Below are 17,966 nucleotides of genomic sequence, written 5' to 3' on the forward strand. Positions count from 1 at the left end.
ATAATCATTATAAAAAGATACACAAAAGTTACCTGCTAGGTTAAGCTACCCATACCTAAACCTTATTCACAGATACATCATACATGCTCAGCATTATGCCCCTAACGACATGCCTTGCATTTGCTTTAACCATATGACTGTGAGAAATTTTAAAATAAAAATTATAAAAATCAAAATAATTATATTCATTAGATCAAATTAAATAATTCTAAGCTCCGATCTTTCCTTTCTTTCTTTTTTTTTCTTTTTATCGTGCAATAAAGTCTTAATGTTGTTACTTATAAAATGTGTGGGTCAAATCGACAAAAAATTAAACCATATACTTTCCATAATCTCAACCTCCTCGTGCCAATGAAGCTAGAATCACCTGCAGCAAAATTTGGATTTTTTCTCTCTCTGAAAATTGGAATAAAAAGACACTATTAAATGAGAATATAAAATAATTGAAAGGAAATGATTATAATAAATTTTGGATTCATTATGTTCTAAGTTATCGATAGATCATCTTTTTTATGTTTTACATCAAGACCTATAACTTAAAATAGTTTTAGTTAAAAATGATGGGAGATAGATAAATAATAATAATCTGCCAAAGATTCTCCTATACGGGCCATATTTGTTGTTAATTGTATTAGTTTAATTGAAGTATTTTCATAATTGAATAACTACTAAATTATAAAAAAGTATTTTGAAATATGACCAAAAAAAAACCTCAATAACAAAATATAAAAATAGCAGTGAAATGCACGGTGAAAAGAACCAATTTTCTTTATAAAAATATAAAAGCAACAGAAAAATGCACGATGATAAAATATAAAAGTTAAAATTATTTGATTTTTTTCACCCTAAAACTTTAATTATAGGATGAAAGGATAGAAAGAGAAAATTTGAATGTTGTTGTTTTTATTTTCATGAGATAAGTTTAAAATAAAATTTAAAGCTTAGAATTATTTATTTTGATATGATAACAAAAATTATTTTGACTTTTATTTTAAAAGTTTTTACCGTAATTAATAGTTGCCATTTTGTAGTTTGTACCACCACTTTAACTCAATTATATTTTCTTCAAACAAAAAATAAAATAAAAATTTCAGTTAAAATACACCCATATATAAAAATTGCAAGATAGTTTAGTATAATATTAGGGAAAACCACAAATTTACACCTAACGAATTTAAATTTAAGATTTTAAAGTTCTCAACACTTCAATTTTATGAACATAATTATAATACGAAACCCAAAACTATGAGTACGAGTATATAAATACTTAAAAATCTATATGATTGGAATTATTATTTCATTAAAATTCATATAAATAAGTTTAAATATGATTGTGATAGGACAACATAAAAATACATGAAGAGTTATATATTGGTGACACCATGGCACTCACTTTTACATTATATATATGGTTAATAAACTGTGGTTCCAAGTGTCCTTCACAAGGATCTAAGGACAGTAAATGAAAGCCTTCATTAACGTGGCATTTGAATAGTACTAATTATTTTGATGAATTGCTAATTGATTTCTTAATGGATGATCAACATAAAATATGCCCATTAATTTAGCTTAATTCTCTCTTAAATTATTAAAAAAAACAAATCTTTTGAATCGATTTTAGAATATTCTCTCTTCATACTGTCATAATGTATATTATTTCGAAATATTGGAAGTCCCATTTTCAACAAGTTTTTATATTATCTTTTAGCCTTTGAAATTTGAAACTCTACTTATATATAAAATAATTTGTTTATTCTTTTAATCGTTTGCTATTTACATCACTCAAATAAATTATTGTATATTTTATAAACCATCATTTTTATTATATTTTTAATATTAAATCTTATAAAAGAATATACATTGTGTCAATCAAAATAATATTTAATTAGATATAAAAAATATTGAATAATCAAGAGTTTAAAGAGTTTTGAATATTATTTAAAGAGGTGAAATGTGATATTAACCGATACCGAGCATAGAGATAAAACACATTGAATTCTAAACTCGACATAAAATACCTTAATTATGACATGTGATATTTTTATTCTTTAATTAAAAATAAGGAAAGATAAAAAATTAATACCACTATTAAATAATCAAAGATAATATCTAAATTAATTAGATACCAATCCTTGTATTTTTACTTCTTTCAAATAATTACAAATAAGGGAAAAAATATTTTCTACTTTTTTATCCTATCAGATATGGTATTAAATTTCATTTTAAGAATGGATGACTACGCAACAAATTGGGCATAAAATTTCACGAATATCAAGTGTATGGCATGTGCCAAGGTTTCTTACTAAAATAAGACAAGTAAATTGTGGTGACAAAAGCATAAAAATACAGAAACCAAAATTTGGATAAGTATAAGAAATTCCGGCGTGGAGATCTCATTAATGTACATAATTAATATAAATTTTAAATTAAAATTAATTAATTAAAAAAATTCAAATATTAGATACAATCGCAAGTTTTTTTTTCAAAATAATTGAGATAAAAATGATTATAATATTTTCCTTTCAATGTCAACTGAAATACGGATAAAAAACTTAGATTAAATCTTTAGTTACATTAATTTTAAATTCGATGGTAACTACTGAGATTAAGTAATCTCCAACCGTGAAAAAGGAATAAAATTTACAAATATATAACGAGGAAGATGAAGATCCCAATTGGAACAAGAAAATGTGGAAAATGATTTTATGAATAATAAAAAAAGATAGATCCAAACCGAGTCAATAAACCAACAAATGCATAAACAACAAGTTCACGTGGTAATTCTAGAATATATTACCATATCGGATGGCGCTTTAAATTAAAATGTTCCTGCCTTATCTAGACCGTTAAAAATGGCGATAATAAATTTAAAAAAACCCTTCGGGATTGATTTATTGAATTCCAAACAAAATTTTTTTGATTACGGAACTCCCTTCTATAATCACGTACTATGGTGGCAATGGATATTTATCAAACGGTCATCCAGTATTATTGAATTTAATTATTTTATACATAATTATGATGTTATTCTTAAATTTTATTTTGTTTAACATAATTAAATGAAACGTGACAGTATTATAATTTCACTTGCAAAATCTTTTATTCAAATGAAATCAGGATCTTAATTAAGTGATATGGTAATCAGAAGTGGAGGCATACACTAGATCCCTCCCTCCTCGAGCCTCGACCGATTCAAGCGAGTCATAACTCGTCAAACTCAAACCAATGATTGTTAAAAATCAAAGGGGGGAAACAGCATAGAAACGGAAGTTACAGTTGACGACCTCCTATATTTTCTCGTTATTACTATCCATAATATCGATTTTTATTTTATTTTATTAAAATTTAAAAAATCGATATCTCGCAATTTTTATTTTTTCTGCAAAATAAAAATAATTATTGTTTCATTCGTATATATATATTATTACTATTTTTTTGGGTTAGTTTTTGTGGTTGTTCCAAGTCTCTAATAGCTCTGCCTTCTCGATCTCTCTCTTCCTCTTTTCGACAAACCATAACGTTTATGCAATTCATTTAATTTAGTTTTTTTTTCCTTTTTTTCTTGCCTATTTTTTTTTGTCAGCTTGTGGTTTCCATTTTGAATCATCGAATTGTGACGCGTTTTTTCCGTTTCCTTTTTTCTTTTCAAAAATTTCGCTTTTTTATCTTATATATGTAGTGCTTGTATATGGATTCAAGTTTGTGAAGTGAGAGAGGTTGTTATTTTTTTTTATTTGCTTATCTTTGTTTTTCGCGAGTTATCTTTGATCTGTGGTTTGAGTGAACCCGAGCTCTGAGGCTCGGGGAACTGAGGATCCGAAAAGCTGATGGCAGGCGAGAGTGGCAGTGATGCTGGACCCGACTCCAGTCCTTGTTATTTGCAGAAATTCAGGCTCTACGAGACTCGCTCGGTACATTTCATCTCTCGTCCTATATACATACATGTACTCCTTTGCTTGTGTATGCCGCTGTTGGTTTAAGGATTTTTTGACTTGTTAGTTTTGAATTTTGATCATTGAAGTTGATTAATGATGAGTCCGATAAATTTCTTCTCGATCTTTTTGGTTGTTTTTGTTTCTTGTTGCGATTTTTAACCAAATTATTATTATTTTGGAAATTTCTAGCATATATGATGATTTTTTAGCTTTAGCTTAGAAAGCTGGTCTGTGATTTGTCTGTTTTTTCTTTTCTTTTTTGGAATGATTTGATTTTTTATTGATTCAAATTTGAAATATTTACTAGATTGATTTATACATGTTTTGCATAAGAAACAATCGCCGAATAGTTCTTTCTGATGTAATTTTTTTTTGTGGCTGACTGAGAAATTGTCTTTTCAAAGCGTATAGAACTGGTTTTAATTCGCAATACCAGTTTTAATTAAACAGTTTAAGCTCTGTTGTCAAAGCTTGTGCTTGTTACCAGCAACGGTTTGGCTTAATTTGCATTCGGTGTTCTTTCCATATCCAGTACTCAAAATTTTTTAACATTCTGAAATTCGAGTTAAAAACATGAATTCTTCTTGTAACAAATAGGCTTATGATTGTTGTATTTCCTCTCGTTTCCAATTCTCTTTAATTGCAATCATGTCATATTAAAGGTTAGACTGTTTTTCTTAATCTCATAAAGTCGATTCTTTACACCTGAGATTATGGCCAGTGATTGTTATTGTGCTTTAGATATACACAAACACCCATCTTGTATGATATCTTACAAGTCCCTATGCTCTGAGCAAGTTCTATATTATCAGATAGCTTGTCATTTTCTCCTCTCTTTTTTTTTTTTTTTTTTGCTATGATGCTGATAGGAATGGTACAGCTGCCTTTTCCTTTTGCACCTAAAACTTCTTTGAGCTGATAATTATGTGATTGCCATCTCCATTCCAAAATATTGATTCAACATTCATATATTCCTTCTGTGCAACAGAACTTCTATATGATTGGAAGAGACAAGAATAGAACTCTTTGGAGGGTACTAAAGATTGATCGGTTGGACCCGTCAGAACTAACTGTTATTGAAGATTCTACAGCATACTCGGAAATTGAATGCTTTGATCTGTTAAGAAGGATACATGAAGGAAACAGGTCCTCAGGCGGACTTAAATTTGTTACAGCTTGTTATGGAATTGTTGGTAGGTAGTACCTGTCAGGTTGTCCTCCTCACTCTTTGTCATTTCAGTATAAGCTCATGAGCTTCCCCCTTTTAATTCAGGCTTTATAAAATTCTTGGGATCTTATTCCATGATGCTGATCACAAAAAGAATGAAGATTGGTGCAATTTGTGGCCATACTGTCTATGCCATTTCCAAGAGCGAGATGATTCCGATTTCAAAATCTCCTAATCAGTCAAATATGGCTTATTCTAAGAATGAAAAAAGGTCTTTTGTCAATTCTTCAAGTAAATGTAATATGTCATTGGTACTTAGAAGGAGACCTGAGATTTTCATTGGAATTATTCATTTTCCATTTGTATTTAGATGGATTTGTGTTATGTTGTGGTTATTTTTCTTCTTTTCATTTAATCATGTTTTCTGGGACAATTTTGAGTTCTGGAGTTCTGTTTTAGAAGTAGAAGAGTTCCGTGGTGTGGATGTAATCTCTGTACCATTTTTGTCGATTCATCCTTAATGTTATATCATTGATGTGGCCGTATGCAATTAAAGCACTTTTCTGGTTAAATTATCTTCCATTTTGTATTTCTTCTGTTTTCTATTTTATGTTAAAACAGTTAAGTCAGCTTTCACCGATTTGATGTTGCATCATCTTTAGTTAATATCGTTTTATAGAGGCTTTTGCAATTTCATGTCCTGCATATGTACAGGGGCCAACTTCATTGCAGTGTAATGTTAGTATAACATGTTGAGTAAGACAAGGTATCATCAGGGTTACTGGGGGAAAATTGCTATCTCTCGCTTTTATTTCCTGGTTAACTTTTATGTTTAAGCAGTTATTCTCATTTCTCCGTGTTCCTCTTTGGTTCAAATAATAAATGTGTTGACTTGACTTGCCATTTCTTTCGTTTTTATCTTTTTTCATTGTTGATGCAGATACAAGAAGCTTCTCTCGACAGTGGATCTCACAAAGGACTTCTTTTTCAGCTACACATACAATGTCATGCATAGTCTTCAAAGGAATTTATGTAGGAATGAGACAGGAGAAGTACCCTATGAAACAATGTTTGTCTGGAATGAGTTCTTAACTCGAGGGATTCGCAATACTCTCAAGAATACTTTATGGACTGTTGCTTTGGTATATGGCTTTTTCAAGCAGGTATGATACACTTGAGGCGTCTTCCTATTCATTTATTTTTGTGATAAGTGATAATGGAAGTAATATTTGCCGGAAGATTGTTAACTTCAGATAATTATATTAGTTTCTTTCAGTTTCTATGTCTGGTTTTTGCTTAAAAGATGTTGCTTTAGAGAAATCTAGGTAACCCTGAACTTTATTACCATTTTCAGCGATGCAGAATTGTTTCTGGTTATGGAGTAGCTGTTGAATGTTATTTGTTGTCTTGCATTGACTAATGCTTTCTTCTTCTTTTTTTTAAAATTTAATCCATATTATTGGACTAATCATCATATTTACAATTTCGTTGGTCTTATTTTATTGAATGGAGTTCCTTTGTCAATATTCTTGAGGAGCATCATTGACCATTTAGCAGGTTTTCTCTTATAGCATTAGGTACCTTAAAAAGTAGTAACTAAAGATGAACTAGATTCTGTCTCAAAAATTTGCCCATCCAAGTTAGCTAGAAGTTGTTGTTTCCATTTGGTGCATGGTAAAGTTTTGATCTAATGTTCGTTGTTTCCAACTTTGATGTCCAGGTCAAACTTTCTGTCTCTGGCAGGGATTTTTGTTTAACTCTCATTTCAAGACGTTCTCGACATTATGCTGGGACAAGGTTAGATGCTCTACAAGCTACTTATTGAAATGCATGCTAGATTAGTTGGAACTGCCCTTAACCATTTCATGTGGCCTACAGTTCATTAGGAAAATTTACTTTGAGCTATTTTCCATTGTCTTTGTGATTTCGCTTTGTTGTTTGTGTGTGTTTATTTTATTTTTGTTGCTTACGTCTCTTCTATTGCATAGATACTTGAAACGTGGAGTTAATGAGAAAGGTAGAGTGGCAAATGATGTTGAGACAGAACAAATTGTGTTTGAAGATGTTCATGAAGGGTGCCCTACACAAATAAGTTCTGTTGTTCAGAATAGAGGCTCTATTCCACTTTTCTGGTCTCAGGAAACGTCACGCTTGAATTTGAAACCGGACATTATATGTATGGGTTCTCTCTTGTTACATAAAAACACTGAGAGCAATAGTTATGCAGTTCTACTTCGTTACTACTGTTTGCTAATCTCGCCTTTTGCTTCCAGTATCAAAGAAAGATCCAAATTATGAGGCCACGAGACTACATTTCGAAGATCTTGTTAGGAGATACGGAAATCCAATAATCATCTTGAATTTGATAAAGGTAGACTTTGAACTGATCATTTCTCCATCAGCAATGATTCCCCTATCAGCAATGATTTCCTAATCCATTATGCTTTCTACTCTGATGATTAACAGAGGTGTGAGAAGAAGCCTCGTGAATCTATTCTTCGTGCAGAGTTTGCAAATGCCATCAGATTTATCAATAAAAGCTTATCCAAAGAGAACCGTCTGAGGTTCCTTCACTGGGACTTGAACAGACACTCCAGAAAGTACTTCAATCCCCCATGCACCACTTGAATATGCAAAATTCTTTCTTACTATTGTTATCAAGGACTGTTCACTTAATAAATGTTGATCATTTTCTACAGAGCTACAAATGTGTTGACACTTTTAGGCAGAGTGGCTGATTATGCATTAAACTTAACGGGCATATTTTACTGTCAAGTAACATCAAATCGTAGACAAGATGGGTTATTGACTTTATCTTGCTTAGTGTAAGTTCCATTAAATGATTTGCTCATATTTTCATGATGTTTTAGTTGTCTTCTCTTTTCCTTGCTAGTCAACTATATTGCGCAAATATAAGCCTCTGAGGTTCCTGTTCTTTTGCTTCTACTTTGATTGAACAATGTCTTTTTGGTCTGCCCTTTCTGTCATTAATTATCTCCTGTAATTATGCCAGACGACATCATTTATGCATGTGTAATCAACAGTGTTGTCCATGCCCTCCTTCTTTGTTATACTACTTATGCTAATTTTCAAGAAAAGTGATACTACTTATGTTATAACATCATTTATGTTATACTACTTACGCAATTTCTCAGGAAAAGTGATGAGTGCCCTGCCAAAATTCCTTTGGAAAAAAGTGATGATTTTGAGAAGTGGGAAACAGATGTTGCTAATGATAATGAGAGCATTAGTGAGAATGTGAAACCTCCCATGTTTCAAACCGGAGTACTCAGAACCAATTGCATTGACTGTCTTGATCGGACTAATGTTGCTCAATATGCCTATGGATTGGTGGCTCTTGGACACCAGCTCCATGCTATGGGCTTCACAGAATCCCAAACTATTGATCAAAACAGTCCTTTGGCTGAGGATTTAATGGGTGTTTATGAAGCAATGGGTGACACACTTGCTTTACAATATGGTGGTTCTGCGGCACACAACAAGGTATTTCTTACAGATCTGAGGAGCTTTTGTAATCATCCCTGATAAATTAATGATGATAAAAACACTATAATTTTCATATTGAATAACTGTTCCGCCCTTGGTTATCACATTAACTTTTAGGGTTTTAAGATGGCAGTGCAGACATCAGAACTTGTTAAGATTATGGAATGGCTGGTCCAGTGTCATACGATAAAGCTTACTACTCCGGCTTCCGAGTGTTTTAACTGAAACCTTTAGGTATTAGGCCCTGTGTACATTTTCTTATTCTGCATTTGTTATGTTTAACAGATATTTTGCCAGAGGAGAGGCCAATGGAAAGCAGCAACTCAGTCGCAAGAGTTCTTCAGAACTTTGCAACGCTACTATAGCAATGCATACATGGATGCAGAGAAGCAAAGTGCAATTAATTTGTAAGATAAATGCAAATCTCATTTTTCATATTTCGGTTCTTGACAAATGGTACTTAGGGTGTGTTCTGTAGCATAGATTGTCCTGCACGGTGGGGAGTTCCCCTAGTGCACAATCCCATGCTACCACACACTCATACTGCTAGAGGATGGTGGTAGATAATGCTACTAGAATTTTGGCATTACTCTATACAGGTTCTTGGGTCACTTTCAGCCGCAACAGGGTAAACCAGCACTCTGGGAGTTGGATTCAGACCAACACTATTCAATAGGAAGGAATGGTCCTAATCGTTATAATGAGAATGCTAGGTATATCAAGTTTCTGAACTGCAAATATCTGTTATACCAATTTTCGAGATCCAAGGATTTTGTTTACTCTATGCTGCCAAAGAATTTTAGTTCACATATAATGCAAATGTTTCTCGATACTTTAATGTTTTGATGTAGAATGTTGTGATTGGAAATTTAATCTCTGAATTCCAAATACTGTTATACCAAATTTCTGGTTCCAAAGTTGTGTTTAGACTATATGATGCCACATAATTCTAGTGCTAGATATAATATGCAGATGTTTAGCAATATTTTAATGTTTTTATGTACAATGTTGTGCTAGTAAATCTAATCTGAATCGCAAATCCCTGTTATACCAAATTTCCAGTTCTAAAGAGTCTTTTAACTAATATGCTGAGGTTTAACAATATGTTGATGTTAAATGTACAATGCTGTGTTTGTAAATCTAATAGCTTTTATGTTTTGAAAACTGCCCTTTTTTTACTAGTAGAAAGTGGATAGTGCTTTTGTTTAGTAACATCAATATTCTTTCATATGTTTGTTATAGATGAATGAAATATATTTTTGACTTGCTGTTTGGAGGTCCCCTTTCAGTATAGTAAACCAGACCTTTAATGCAAAAGCAGCTAATAAGATCACTTTCAAATATATCTGTAGGCCATCTTTTAAAAGATCACTGTCTGATGGCAACATTGTCTGTGACATGGACTCACCCTTGGCTCCTTCAAATATTGGACACCGTCAGCCTTTGTGTGAAAACAGAGGAACTTTTAATGGTCTTTCTGAGTCCACTCCAGAGATCCCAACGTCTGAAATTTCTTATTCCAGGTGCAAACCTCTTTTTCTTGTTCCAGATTTATTATGTTGAAATTTCTATTGTGATTATAGTCCTTGTAGAGGTTAATAAGAAGTTTGCATCTATGTTGCATCTTTTAATGCCTAAGAACTATCATGACAATCCATCTTTAAAATAACTTAAACTGATTCAGAGACTTCATCTTGCTCCTTTGACTAAATTTTGGCTGGTTTACTTGGTTTACTCCAAGAATGTCTTGCAGGCAGCTTTTCGGAGATATGGAGGACCAATTTCTTGAAAGTGATGGTATTTGTTATGATGAAATTGGTGATGAATGTAATTGCACCAATTTTGATCTGGACTGGCCTTCGTCATCAGGAAATTCATGTGATGATGATATATTTGACAGGTAAGTTAAAGTCAACTCCAGTTAGATTACTTTCAAAATGCTGAAAGCTTTCCAGATATTTTCTCTCTGAAATCAACAATGCCGACCAATCAAATTATGTTTTCTTCTCTCTACTTTCAGCTAGTTTTCACACTATTAATTTGAACAAAGCCATCAACTACTTAGTTTCAGTTTGTTATTTGGTACAGGGTGGGAAATTATATTGGAAACTATCATTAGGTTTTGTCATTGTCAGGGGTGATCACTTTCTTATTAACTTTCTTGTATGTGCTTATACTTCTATATTTGTAGAATAGGACTTGGGAGTGTTTGAACTTGAATGAAGACAAAAAATTAATAACCGTTTTATTAATTTCAACCTGAGATGGAATTTTACTTGTGAAATATGAAAATTTTTATAGGTAGGAGAATAGGTCTGGACTTAAAATATAATGAAATTAGACACAAAGTTAGGAATGGTAAAAAATGGAACTGAAGTTGGAAATGTTGTAATGTTGCCAGTTAGCTAATGTTTGTTGTGAAAGATGACCACTGTTTTGTTTGCTGGGATTTTATATCACTCTATACTTGCTGTCAGGACAACTTTTCTTAGTATTCTTGCATTTGACTGCTGAAATCTCATAAATGATTCTTGTATCGTTGCTCTCAGATCTACAACAGGCCTATCCTCAGAAAATATTGGCGCTGAACTAAAAATTGATATGACTACATCTCCAAGTGAGTCCGGTTCAAGCATCAAGGTCAGTATTGTTGTTTTCTAGTTGATTAACAATCACGACTGAGATTAACTGAATAGCTGCACAGGTGCAATAATGTCTGAGAGAGTCCCGTCATCCTTTTAACTAATACGCTAAGCAAAACATGACTTTATGAATTCCTCCAAGTCTATATAATAACGATTACAAAAATACAATGATTATGATGATGATGCGACAAAATATACAAACATGATACAAATTGTCTACATCCAAAAAGAAATTTTTTATGTGCACTAGGGTTAGCATTGCTAATACTTGTGTTTATTAATAGTCTTCTAGGTTGCTCTAAATCTATTTCATAGTTCCTATACCATGGTTAGCAACCCTACCCCTTTATTTGTTTAGGGAGGGGACAGAACTGCTTCTGAACTCACTTGTGGCGGTATTCTGGATGAATTTTCTGAGAGTTTTGTGAATTGGGTAACTCATGGAGATATGCTTATTCCTTCAAAGTTTATTTCAAAAGTAGTTCCATGATTAAATATTGTTTCAACAACCAAATCGAACCCATCCGAAGGATGTGTGTTCATTTCTAAATAAAAAAAAATAAAACAAATGTGATGAGATTGAACCAAGGAGAAGGGTTGTGGTTTCTGCTGAGGAAAAAAGTACGGTTGAACTGGGGAAGAAAATAGAGTAATGGCATCTGCTGAGGAAAAAAGTTTCGGCTACGGATTACAATTGAACAGGGAAGGGATAGCTTTTGGAGGAAGCGAAATTGGTACATAGCAACGATTTATTTTGGATCTCTGACCAACTCAATCTGCAAAAGATTGTACATGTGAAACACCACAGGTGTCGGCCTTGTAAATATTTCAAATATTTTGTTAAATGGATAATTCCTTCTCAACCTTTTTGACATTATTTGCATGCTTGTAATACCTTATAGTTAAACTATTTTTCTTCTGGAAATACCACCTCTGTATTCAAAATTTATCCGCATTATGTGGATTTCAGACTCTCAAGCATCTTGCAGCAGCCAGAGGTTGCCTTGTTGCTACATTTGGCTCATCAACTATAGGATTTTTCCTATTTCTTAGACATTTTTAAAATTAAGGAAGTAACTTCTTTCCGTTTATGTAGTAGAACACTCGCAAATTTTATATGACTTGAATATATGGAACCCGATCCTCAGCATGGAACATACGATATCAAAAGTATGACGATGTGAAAGTACAAAACGTCCAAATCATAACGACAATTTTATCTTTTACGATCACATGTACCGCGCAGCTGAGTATCCTAACCAGTGGAGAAGACGGCCAAGGCCTTGCTTAACAACCAATGCCAAAATATACTAAAAAATGTAAGCTACTATTAACGATCAGAGGACAGCACATTGAAAATTTTTGTTGATGGATGGCCAAGGTACTAGTTTACGGTGCAAATTTCAGCACCGTCCTCTCCGCCATTAGTTGCCATCAGTGGCAACCCGCAGTTTTTTCATAGTCGGATGTGGATTGTGGAAACAAAGAAAGATAAACTATTAAAATTCTCACTTTTATTATTTTCAGTTTATATTTTAATTATTTATATTTGAAATATTACGTTTTAATCATTTACGTTATTATATTATAACATTTTAATCAATAAACTATTAATGAAATTAATAATATAATGAGAAGTTGATATAACACGTTAAGTTATTGTTTCAAACAAAAAATTTAAGTTAAATCATATAATTAGTGCTTATAATTTTTTCATTTTAAACAAATTGTTTTCTTTTATGCTCTTAATTTTTTTTTTAATTTCCATTCTCTTATATTTTTCCTCTATTTTTCTCCCTTCTTTATGGAAAAAATATAAAAACTAATTACATAATTTAACTTAAAATTTTTATTTAAAATAATAATTTAATATGCCATATTAAATTATTTTTACACAATTAAATGTTACAACATAATAATATAAATATAATAACATAAATAATTAAAATATAATATTTTAAGCATAAATAATTAAAAGAAACGAAAATAACCATTTAAATAATTTACCCAACAAAATATTATTAAAGATATGTTTTTCTTCGTAAGTCCACTGCACTTTAGCTGTAACTGAACACGTTGATTTCATCGAGTCAATTGCCCTCAATCCGCACCATCAAGTTTAAACTAAATTTTGGATGAATAAAGTCCAATATATTAAATATATATATGTAATGTTCTCTTCAATTTCGCCTTTCTAATAGCAACCCTTTAGTGCCAGACAAACCACGGGAATTGCAAAATTAGAAGGAAAGACTGTAGACTGAGGAGGAGCAAATCCACCCAATCAAATTACACTGCAAATAAAAATACATGCTGATGAACCACACCTAAATACATCAACCATTGTTTGATCTCCAGTTCCCAAAGGTGAGAAACTTGAAAGCCCTCTATAATTTAACCTTTCTATCCCCCCCCAAACAACTAGATCCTTTTAAGCAATCGCAACTTCAACAGTTTTAGGCTTTGGTGGCGGGGGAAGCTTCTCGACAACCACAGTCAAAACCCCATTTTCACATTTAGCCGTAATGGCTGCCACATTGGCATTCTCCGGCAACCGGAACTTCCTCATCAGCTTCTGGGGTGCCTTCCTCTCCAGTCTTATATATTTACACCCTTCCTCTTCAAACTCCTCTCGTTTCCTCTTCCCACCGCTTTTTATCACCAATGTATTCTCATCTTCAACAGTAACCTGAAATTCACAAACCAAAAAATCAACGTCAGCAAAAACAAAAAACATGATAGACCCAACATCAAAACAGTCCCGGGATGGCTGTTTTTGTTTGTTTCGTTTGTATTACCTGGATATCCGACTTGGACAAGCCTGGAACATCTAAGTAGAAAATGAACTCCTTGGGAGTGTCCAAAATGTCGGCCGGTATGCTACTGAATCCCTTGTTCTCGTTATCGCAGCTTTCGTGAGTCCGTGAAGGGAACATTAATTTCTCGATGTTTTCTGGGAAATTAATCCAATGGGTAAGTGTGTCGGCCACGGCGCTCATTTTTCAAATCGATGTTGGAGACAAGAAGAGAAGAGAAAAATGCAGGGATATTGGGACGTGAAAGACGAAACAGCTTCCAAAGGATAAATTTTCTGCTTGACTAGTGAGAAAAAGCGGTGAGGGAACCGAGTATATAGAAGAAGTAGAAGAAAAATCTGGACAAATCTCAACTATTTTGGAATCTTCTCGTGCTTACACGCGTCCTTTGTTGTGTGATATTTGTGGAACCCCCGGACTCCCTTGACGACTGTGACGTGATGCTCTGACGCTGCCACGTTACCTGCATATCATTTTGTATTTGATTAATGTATTCTTTTGGGTGAATGGGTTGATCCACTTCCTTATTTGGGCTTCTCTTTTATTTAATCCAAGATACGGGCCCAGAAAAATAAGCCCAAATCCGGAAAGTAACAAAACCTTTAGTCCTCTCTGAAAAAAATGAAAACCTTGGTCCTTATTGAAATTTACAGGTGAGGAGGAAAAAGTTAATATATTAATGAATAAATAATTAGGTTCTTATTCTTCTTTCTTTGATTTGATTTTGTGAATTCCCCCTGGGAAGATTTTTAACCGAGAATATATTCGTTTTCGGCTTGAATGATTAAAAAAAAGTAAGGTAAGAATGATTAGTAAAAGTGCACATGACGTAAATCAGTGATATGATCTTCAAATATATTTGTTGAAAAAAGCACATGATGGATGGATGGATCCAAATGCTGAATCTTGATAGAGATTTCCAACCCCAAATACGTGCCATGCTAAACCCTACCCTATGGCCTATAGGCAGGCAAGGTACTGCAGCAATCTTTTTTAGAAATTATATTACTGGACTGGACCACTATTCTCCGACAATCGGGGGGGGGGGGTACCGCTAAGTTATATGTTGGACTAATTAAGATTTTTTTGTATGACTCTCAATTTACTGCATTTTTCCTTTTAATTATAAATACTAATATGAAATTTATTAAAGAAACAGAAGTGAAATTATAATTTACTTTCACATTTGTTTTTGTTCACTAAAACTTATGCTGTAATCACAAATTGATTCTGATAAGACTTGAATAATTGGTTGGGGTTGATTTCGTGGTGAAGTGATAATGAAGAAGAGGCTGGCAGCTGGTATTCGGACATTGTGATTTGATGCTGTCTGAGGGCTCCATTCATTCATCAAAAACTTGCATTAAGCTACTTACCAAATACAAACGCCTGAAAACAGACCCCCAGACAGATGATGCCACTGCCTCTAGTTGTTGCTGAATTTTGACCATATATACACACACGTTATTTTTAAATGTTTATTTTTGGATATATTTGAAAATACATGAAAGGTTTTTGAAAATATGGGAATTAAGTGCTGACCGCTTACCAACCAACAGATTGTTTTGTAATTAATGATAGAACAAAGAAACCACCATTGCCCTACTATGATTCTATCTTCCATTATTCCCCCTCCCAATTTTATTATCACCTCTACTCCATTTACGTACAAGTTTGTTTGTTAATAATGTTACATCATTATATATCATGTGAATTTTGAGAGTCTTCTTCATCAAGTAGATCCTTTATATGATTCCACCATACAAGTAGTAGTAGTAGTAAGATTTAAGCTAATACTCATTTCTATAATCTGTGTTAAGTCTTCTTTTTTATTATAATACAGTATAAATAATAAATTTAAATATTCATTATTTTGTTGAATTATTTTCTTATCTTAATCGTATTTAATACTCATGTACAAATAAAATATATTCGTATGCTATTTGTTTTGCTATTCTTTTAATTATGTAAGTGCATTAAAATTGTTTTATACTCAAAGCGAGAATGAAATCTTTAACCACTAATTAATTAAGAAAAACTCTTATTATCTCATCTCTAATCCCATTATATATTGCTATTTATTATTTAGGATATATTTGTATTATTTTAAATATCAAAGGTTAATAAAAGAAAAGATTGGCCACACCAAATGCCAAAAAGGGGCAACTGGATTTTGCACCCAATATCTCATTCTTAGCTGGTATAATATAATATCAAACAGTGGGCCAAGCACGTATTTGCTAATTGCAATGTTTTTCTTACATGTCTCGGTCTTTGTCGGGTCTGCCCAGGGTCCCCCTTCCTTCTTTTATATACCATCCTTCATCCCTACTTCTCTGCAAATTCCAACCCCCAAAACCAACACCTTTTTTTTTTTTTTTTGCTTTAGCAGTCTCTCTTTTACATTCCAAAACTAGGCAAGTTAAATCATTTAGCAAAAGATACTGCAGGTATAGCTAGCAATGGCGAAATTTGGGAAGCTAACGAAGCTCAAGTCTGCAATAAAGAGGTGGCCGTCTTTAACGAAGCTGACCCGTAGCAGCAGTGCCATAGCGGCTGCAACAGAACCCGAAGGGAAGTCGGTTCCAAAGGGACTTCATGCAGTTTACGTCGGCAAGTCGCGGCGGAGGTACCTGGTAGGTTCCGAAATCATGTGCCACCCGTTGTTCCAGGAACTGATTGATCGATCCTCTGGTGGTATGGATGATGATGGTGATGATGATCACGATCACTATCATTATGGTGATGATGATAATGATGGTGGTGGCCATGAAGTTGTGGTTTCTTGTGAGGTTGTTTTGTTTGAACACTTGCTTTGGATGCTTGAGAACGATGGGGCTCAATTGGGGTCCATGGAAGAGCTGGTTGAGTTCTACACTTGCTAACAAAAACAAAAAACAACAGCTTTAAAGCTCTGTCAAAAGTTGTAAAACATAAATCTATATTGATATATATTGAGGCATCGAAAGGAGAAGAAAAAAAATTATAAAAAAAAATTCAGTACATTAGGCAGTTGATTTAGTTTTTGTGTGTTCTTTCGAGAAGATGATATTATTACTTCGAGATGTGTTGTTCATCAAGAGCTCCACTGGGAACACTGTTTTCCTTTTTTTTTCGCTTTTATATTTCTTGACATGAAGTGTTACTGTCATATAATTACAACCAAAATGGTTGAGAAATGGAAATTTGGCTTTTCTTCTATAATATCTTTGTTTTGTTTTTTTTTTTGTCCATCTCATGGAACCCTAAATAAATAACTATTGCAAAAGTTAGTTTTGGTTATGGCCCTAATTTTCTATTTATAGTCCAATTGTAGTGAAAAGGATTGAATGTGCAAAAAGGGAAAAAAAATCAGCAAGTGGCGTTGGCATCGATCAAGCTCACGTTAGCATGATGCTAGGATAGCTTTAAAAGACTCCTCTACAGTCGTTTTCTCCACAACTGTCCTAATTAAAATCAAGTTGAGTCAATGCAAAGCAGAGAGTGAAGAACATGGTATAGCCTTGATAGATGTCGATGGTGAGGAAAGTCCTGCCCATGTATGATGTACTTCAGTTTTTTATTTGGCCCCCCATAAAACCAGATCTCCTTCAAGATTTGCTCACAAGACGGAATCTTTAAGGATATATATGTATATGTCAACATTAACAGGCAGCTCTGTAATGGCTAGCTTCTTTATTTACTTGGTATTGTTGGCGGATATGCAGTAGCAGCTAGGAATCTGCAGTGAAAGTCTGGTTTTACAGTTTTACTCTCTATATATCAAGCTTAGTGGGAACATAGAGCAGATGGAATACTTATTTTTCTTTACTAAGTTAATTTCCTTATTTTCCGATCTGTATTTTTGAGGCAAAGTATAATGTTTAAAGTTGTAAGCAGCAAGTCAATGTTGGTA

General features: G+C 33.1%; 3 protein-coding genes across 4 annotated transcripts; 2 read left to right on the forward strand and 1 right to left on the reverse strand.

Annotated features, from left to right (window-relative positions):
* The first annotated feature begins 3,269 nt into the window (after positions 1 to 3,269).
* Positions 3,270 to 12,204, forward strand: LOC107958384 (phosphoinositide phosphatase SAC2). Of its 2 annotated transcripts, none has more exons than XM_016894148.2 (16): positions 3,270 to 3,911; positions 4,924 to 5,128; positions 5,209 to 5,374; positions 6,044 to 6,266; positions 6,824 to 6,900; positions 7,092 to 7,279; positions 7,377 to 7,474; positions 7,570 to 7,703; positions 7,803 to 7,928; positions 8,259 to 8,607; positions 8,896 to 9,017; positions 9,210 to 9,323; positions 9,963 to 10,133; positions 10,352 to 10,510; positions 11,160 to 11,250; positions 11,614 to 12,204. In XM_016894148.2, exons 1-16 carry the CDS (start codon positions 3,828 to 3,830, stop codon positions 11,743 to 11,745), a joined length of 2,439 nt encoding a protein of 812 aa, XP_016749637.1. In that variant the 5' UTR covers positions 3,270 to 3,827; the 3' UTR covers positions 11,746 to 12,204. The 2 variants fall into 2 exon arrangements, with proteins under 2 accessions (XP_016749637.1, XP_016749638.1); XM_016894149.2 differs by having other exon boundaries at positions 10,364 to 10,510.
* A 1,216-nt stretch (positions 12,205 to 13,420) lies between these two features.
* LOC107958383 (17.4 kDa class III heat shock protein) lies at positions 13,421 to 14,443 on the reverse strand. Its single transcript, XM_016894147.2, has 2 exons — positions 14,054 to 14,443; positions 13,421 to 13,944 (listed from the first exon to the last, which is right to left on the reverse strand). The coding sequence occupies exons 1-2, from the start codon at positions 14,252 to 14,254 to the stop codon at positions 13,687 to 13,689; spliced, it is 459 nt and encodes a 152-aa protein (XP_016749636.1). The 5' UTR covers positions 14,255 to 14,443; the 3' UTR covers positions 13,421 to 13,686.
* Positions 14,444 to 16,355: 1,912 nt separating this feature from the next.
* On the forward strand, positions 16,356 to 17,270 carry LOC107958382 (auxin-responsive protein SAUR78). Its single transcript, XM_016894146.2, has one exon. The coding sequence runs from the start codon at positions 16,534 to 16,536 to the stop codon at positions 16,954 to 16,956; it is 423 nt and encodes a 140-aa protein (XP_016749635.1). The 5' UTR covers positions 16,356 to 16,533; the 3' UTR covers positions 16,957 to 17,270.
* The last annotated feature ends 696 nt before the right edge of the window (positions 17,271 to 17,966 follow it).

This window comes from Gossypium hirsutum, chromosome A05 (assembly GCF_007990345.1).
Source record: "Gossypium hirsutum isolate 1008001.06 chromosome A05, Gossypium_hirsutum_v2.1, whole genome shotgun sequence".
NCBI lineage: Eukaryota > Viridiplantae > Streptophyta > Magnoliopsida > Malvales > Malvaceae > Gossypium > Gossypium hirsutum.

Coding starts and splice junctions, on each gene's coding strand:
- LOC107958384 (XM_016894148.2), top strand. CDS start 3,828: ATGGCAGGCGAGAGTGGCAGTGATGCTGGACCCGACTCCAGTCCTTGT. Junction 7,280..7,376: donor TTTGAAACCGGACATTATAT/GTATGGGTTCTC, acceptor TTTTGCTTCCAG/TATCAAAGAAAGATCCAAAT. Junction 9,324..9,962: donor CGTTATAATGAGAATGCTAG/GTATATCAAGTT, acceptor ATATATCTGTAG/GCCATCTTTTAAAAGATCAC.
- LOC107958383 (XM_016894147.2), bottom strand. CDS start 14,254: ATGAGCGCCGTGGCCGACACACTTACCCATTGGATTAATTTCCCAGAA. Junction 13,945..14,053: donor TGTCCAAGTCGGATATCCAG/GTAATACAAACG, acceptor TGTGAATTTCAG/GTTACTGTTGAAGATGAGAA.
- LOC107958382 (XM_016894146.2), top strand. CDS start 16,534: ATGGCGAAATTTGGGAAGCTAACGAAGCTCAAGTCTGCAATAAAGAGG.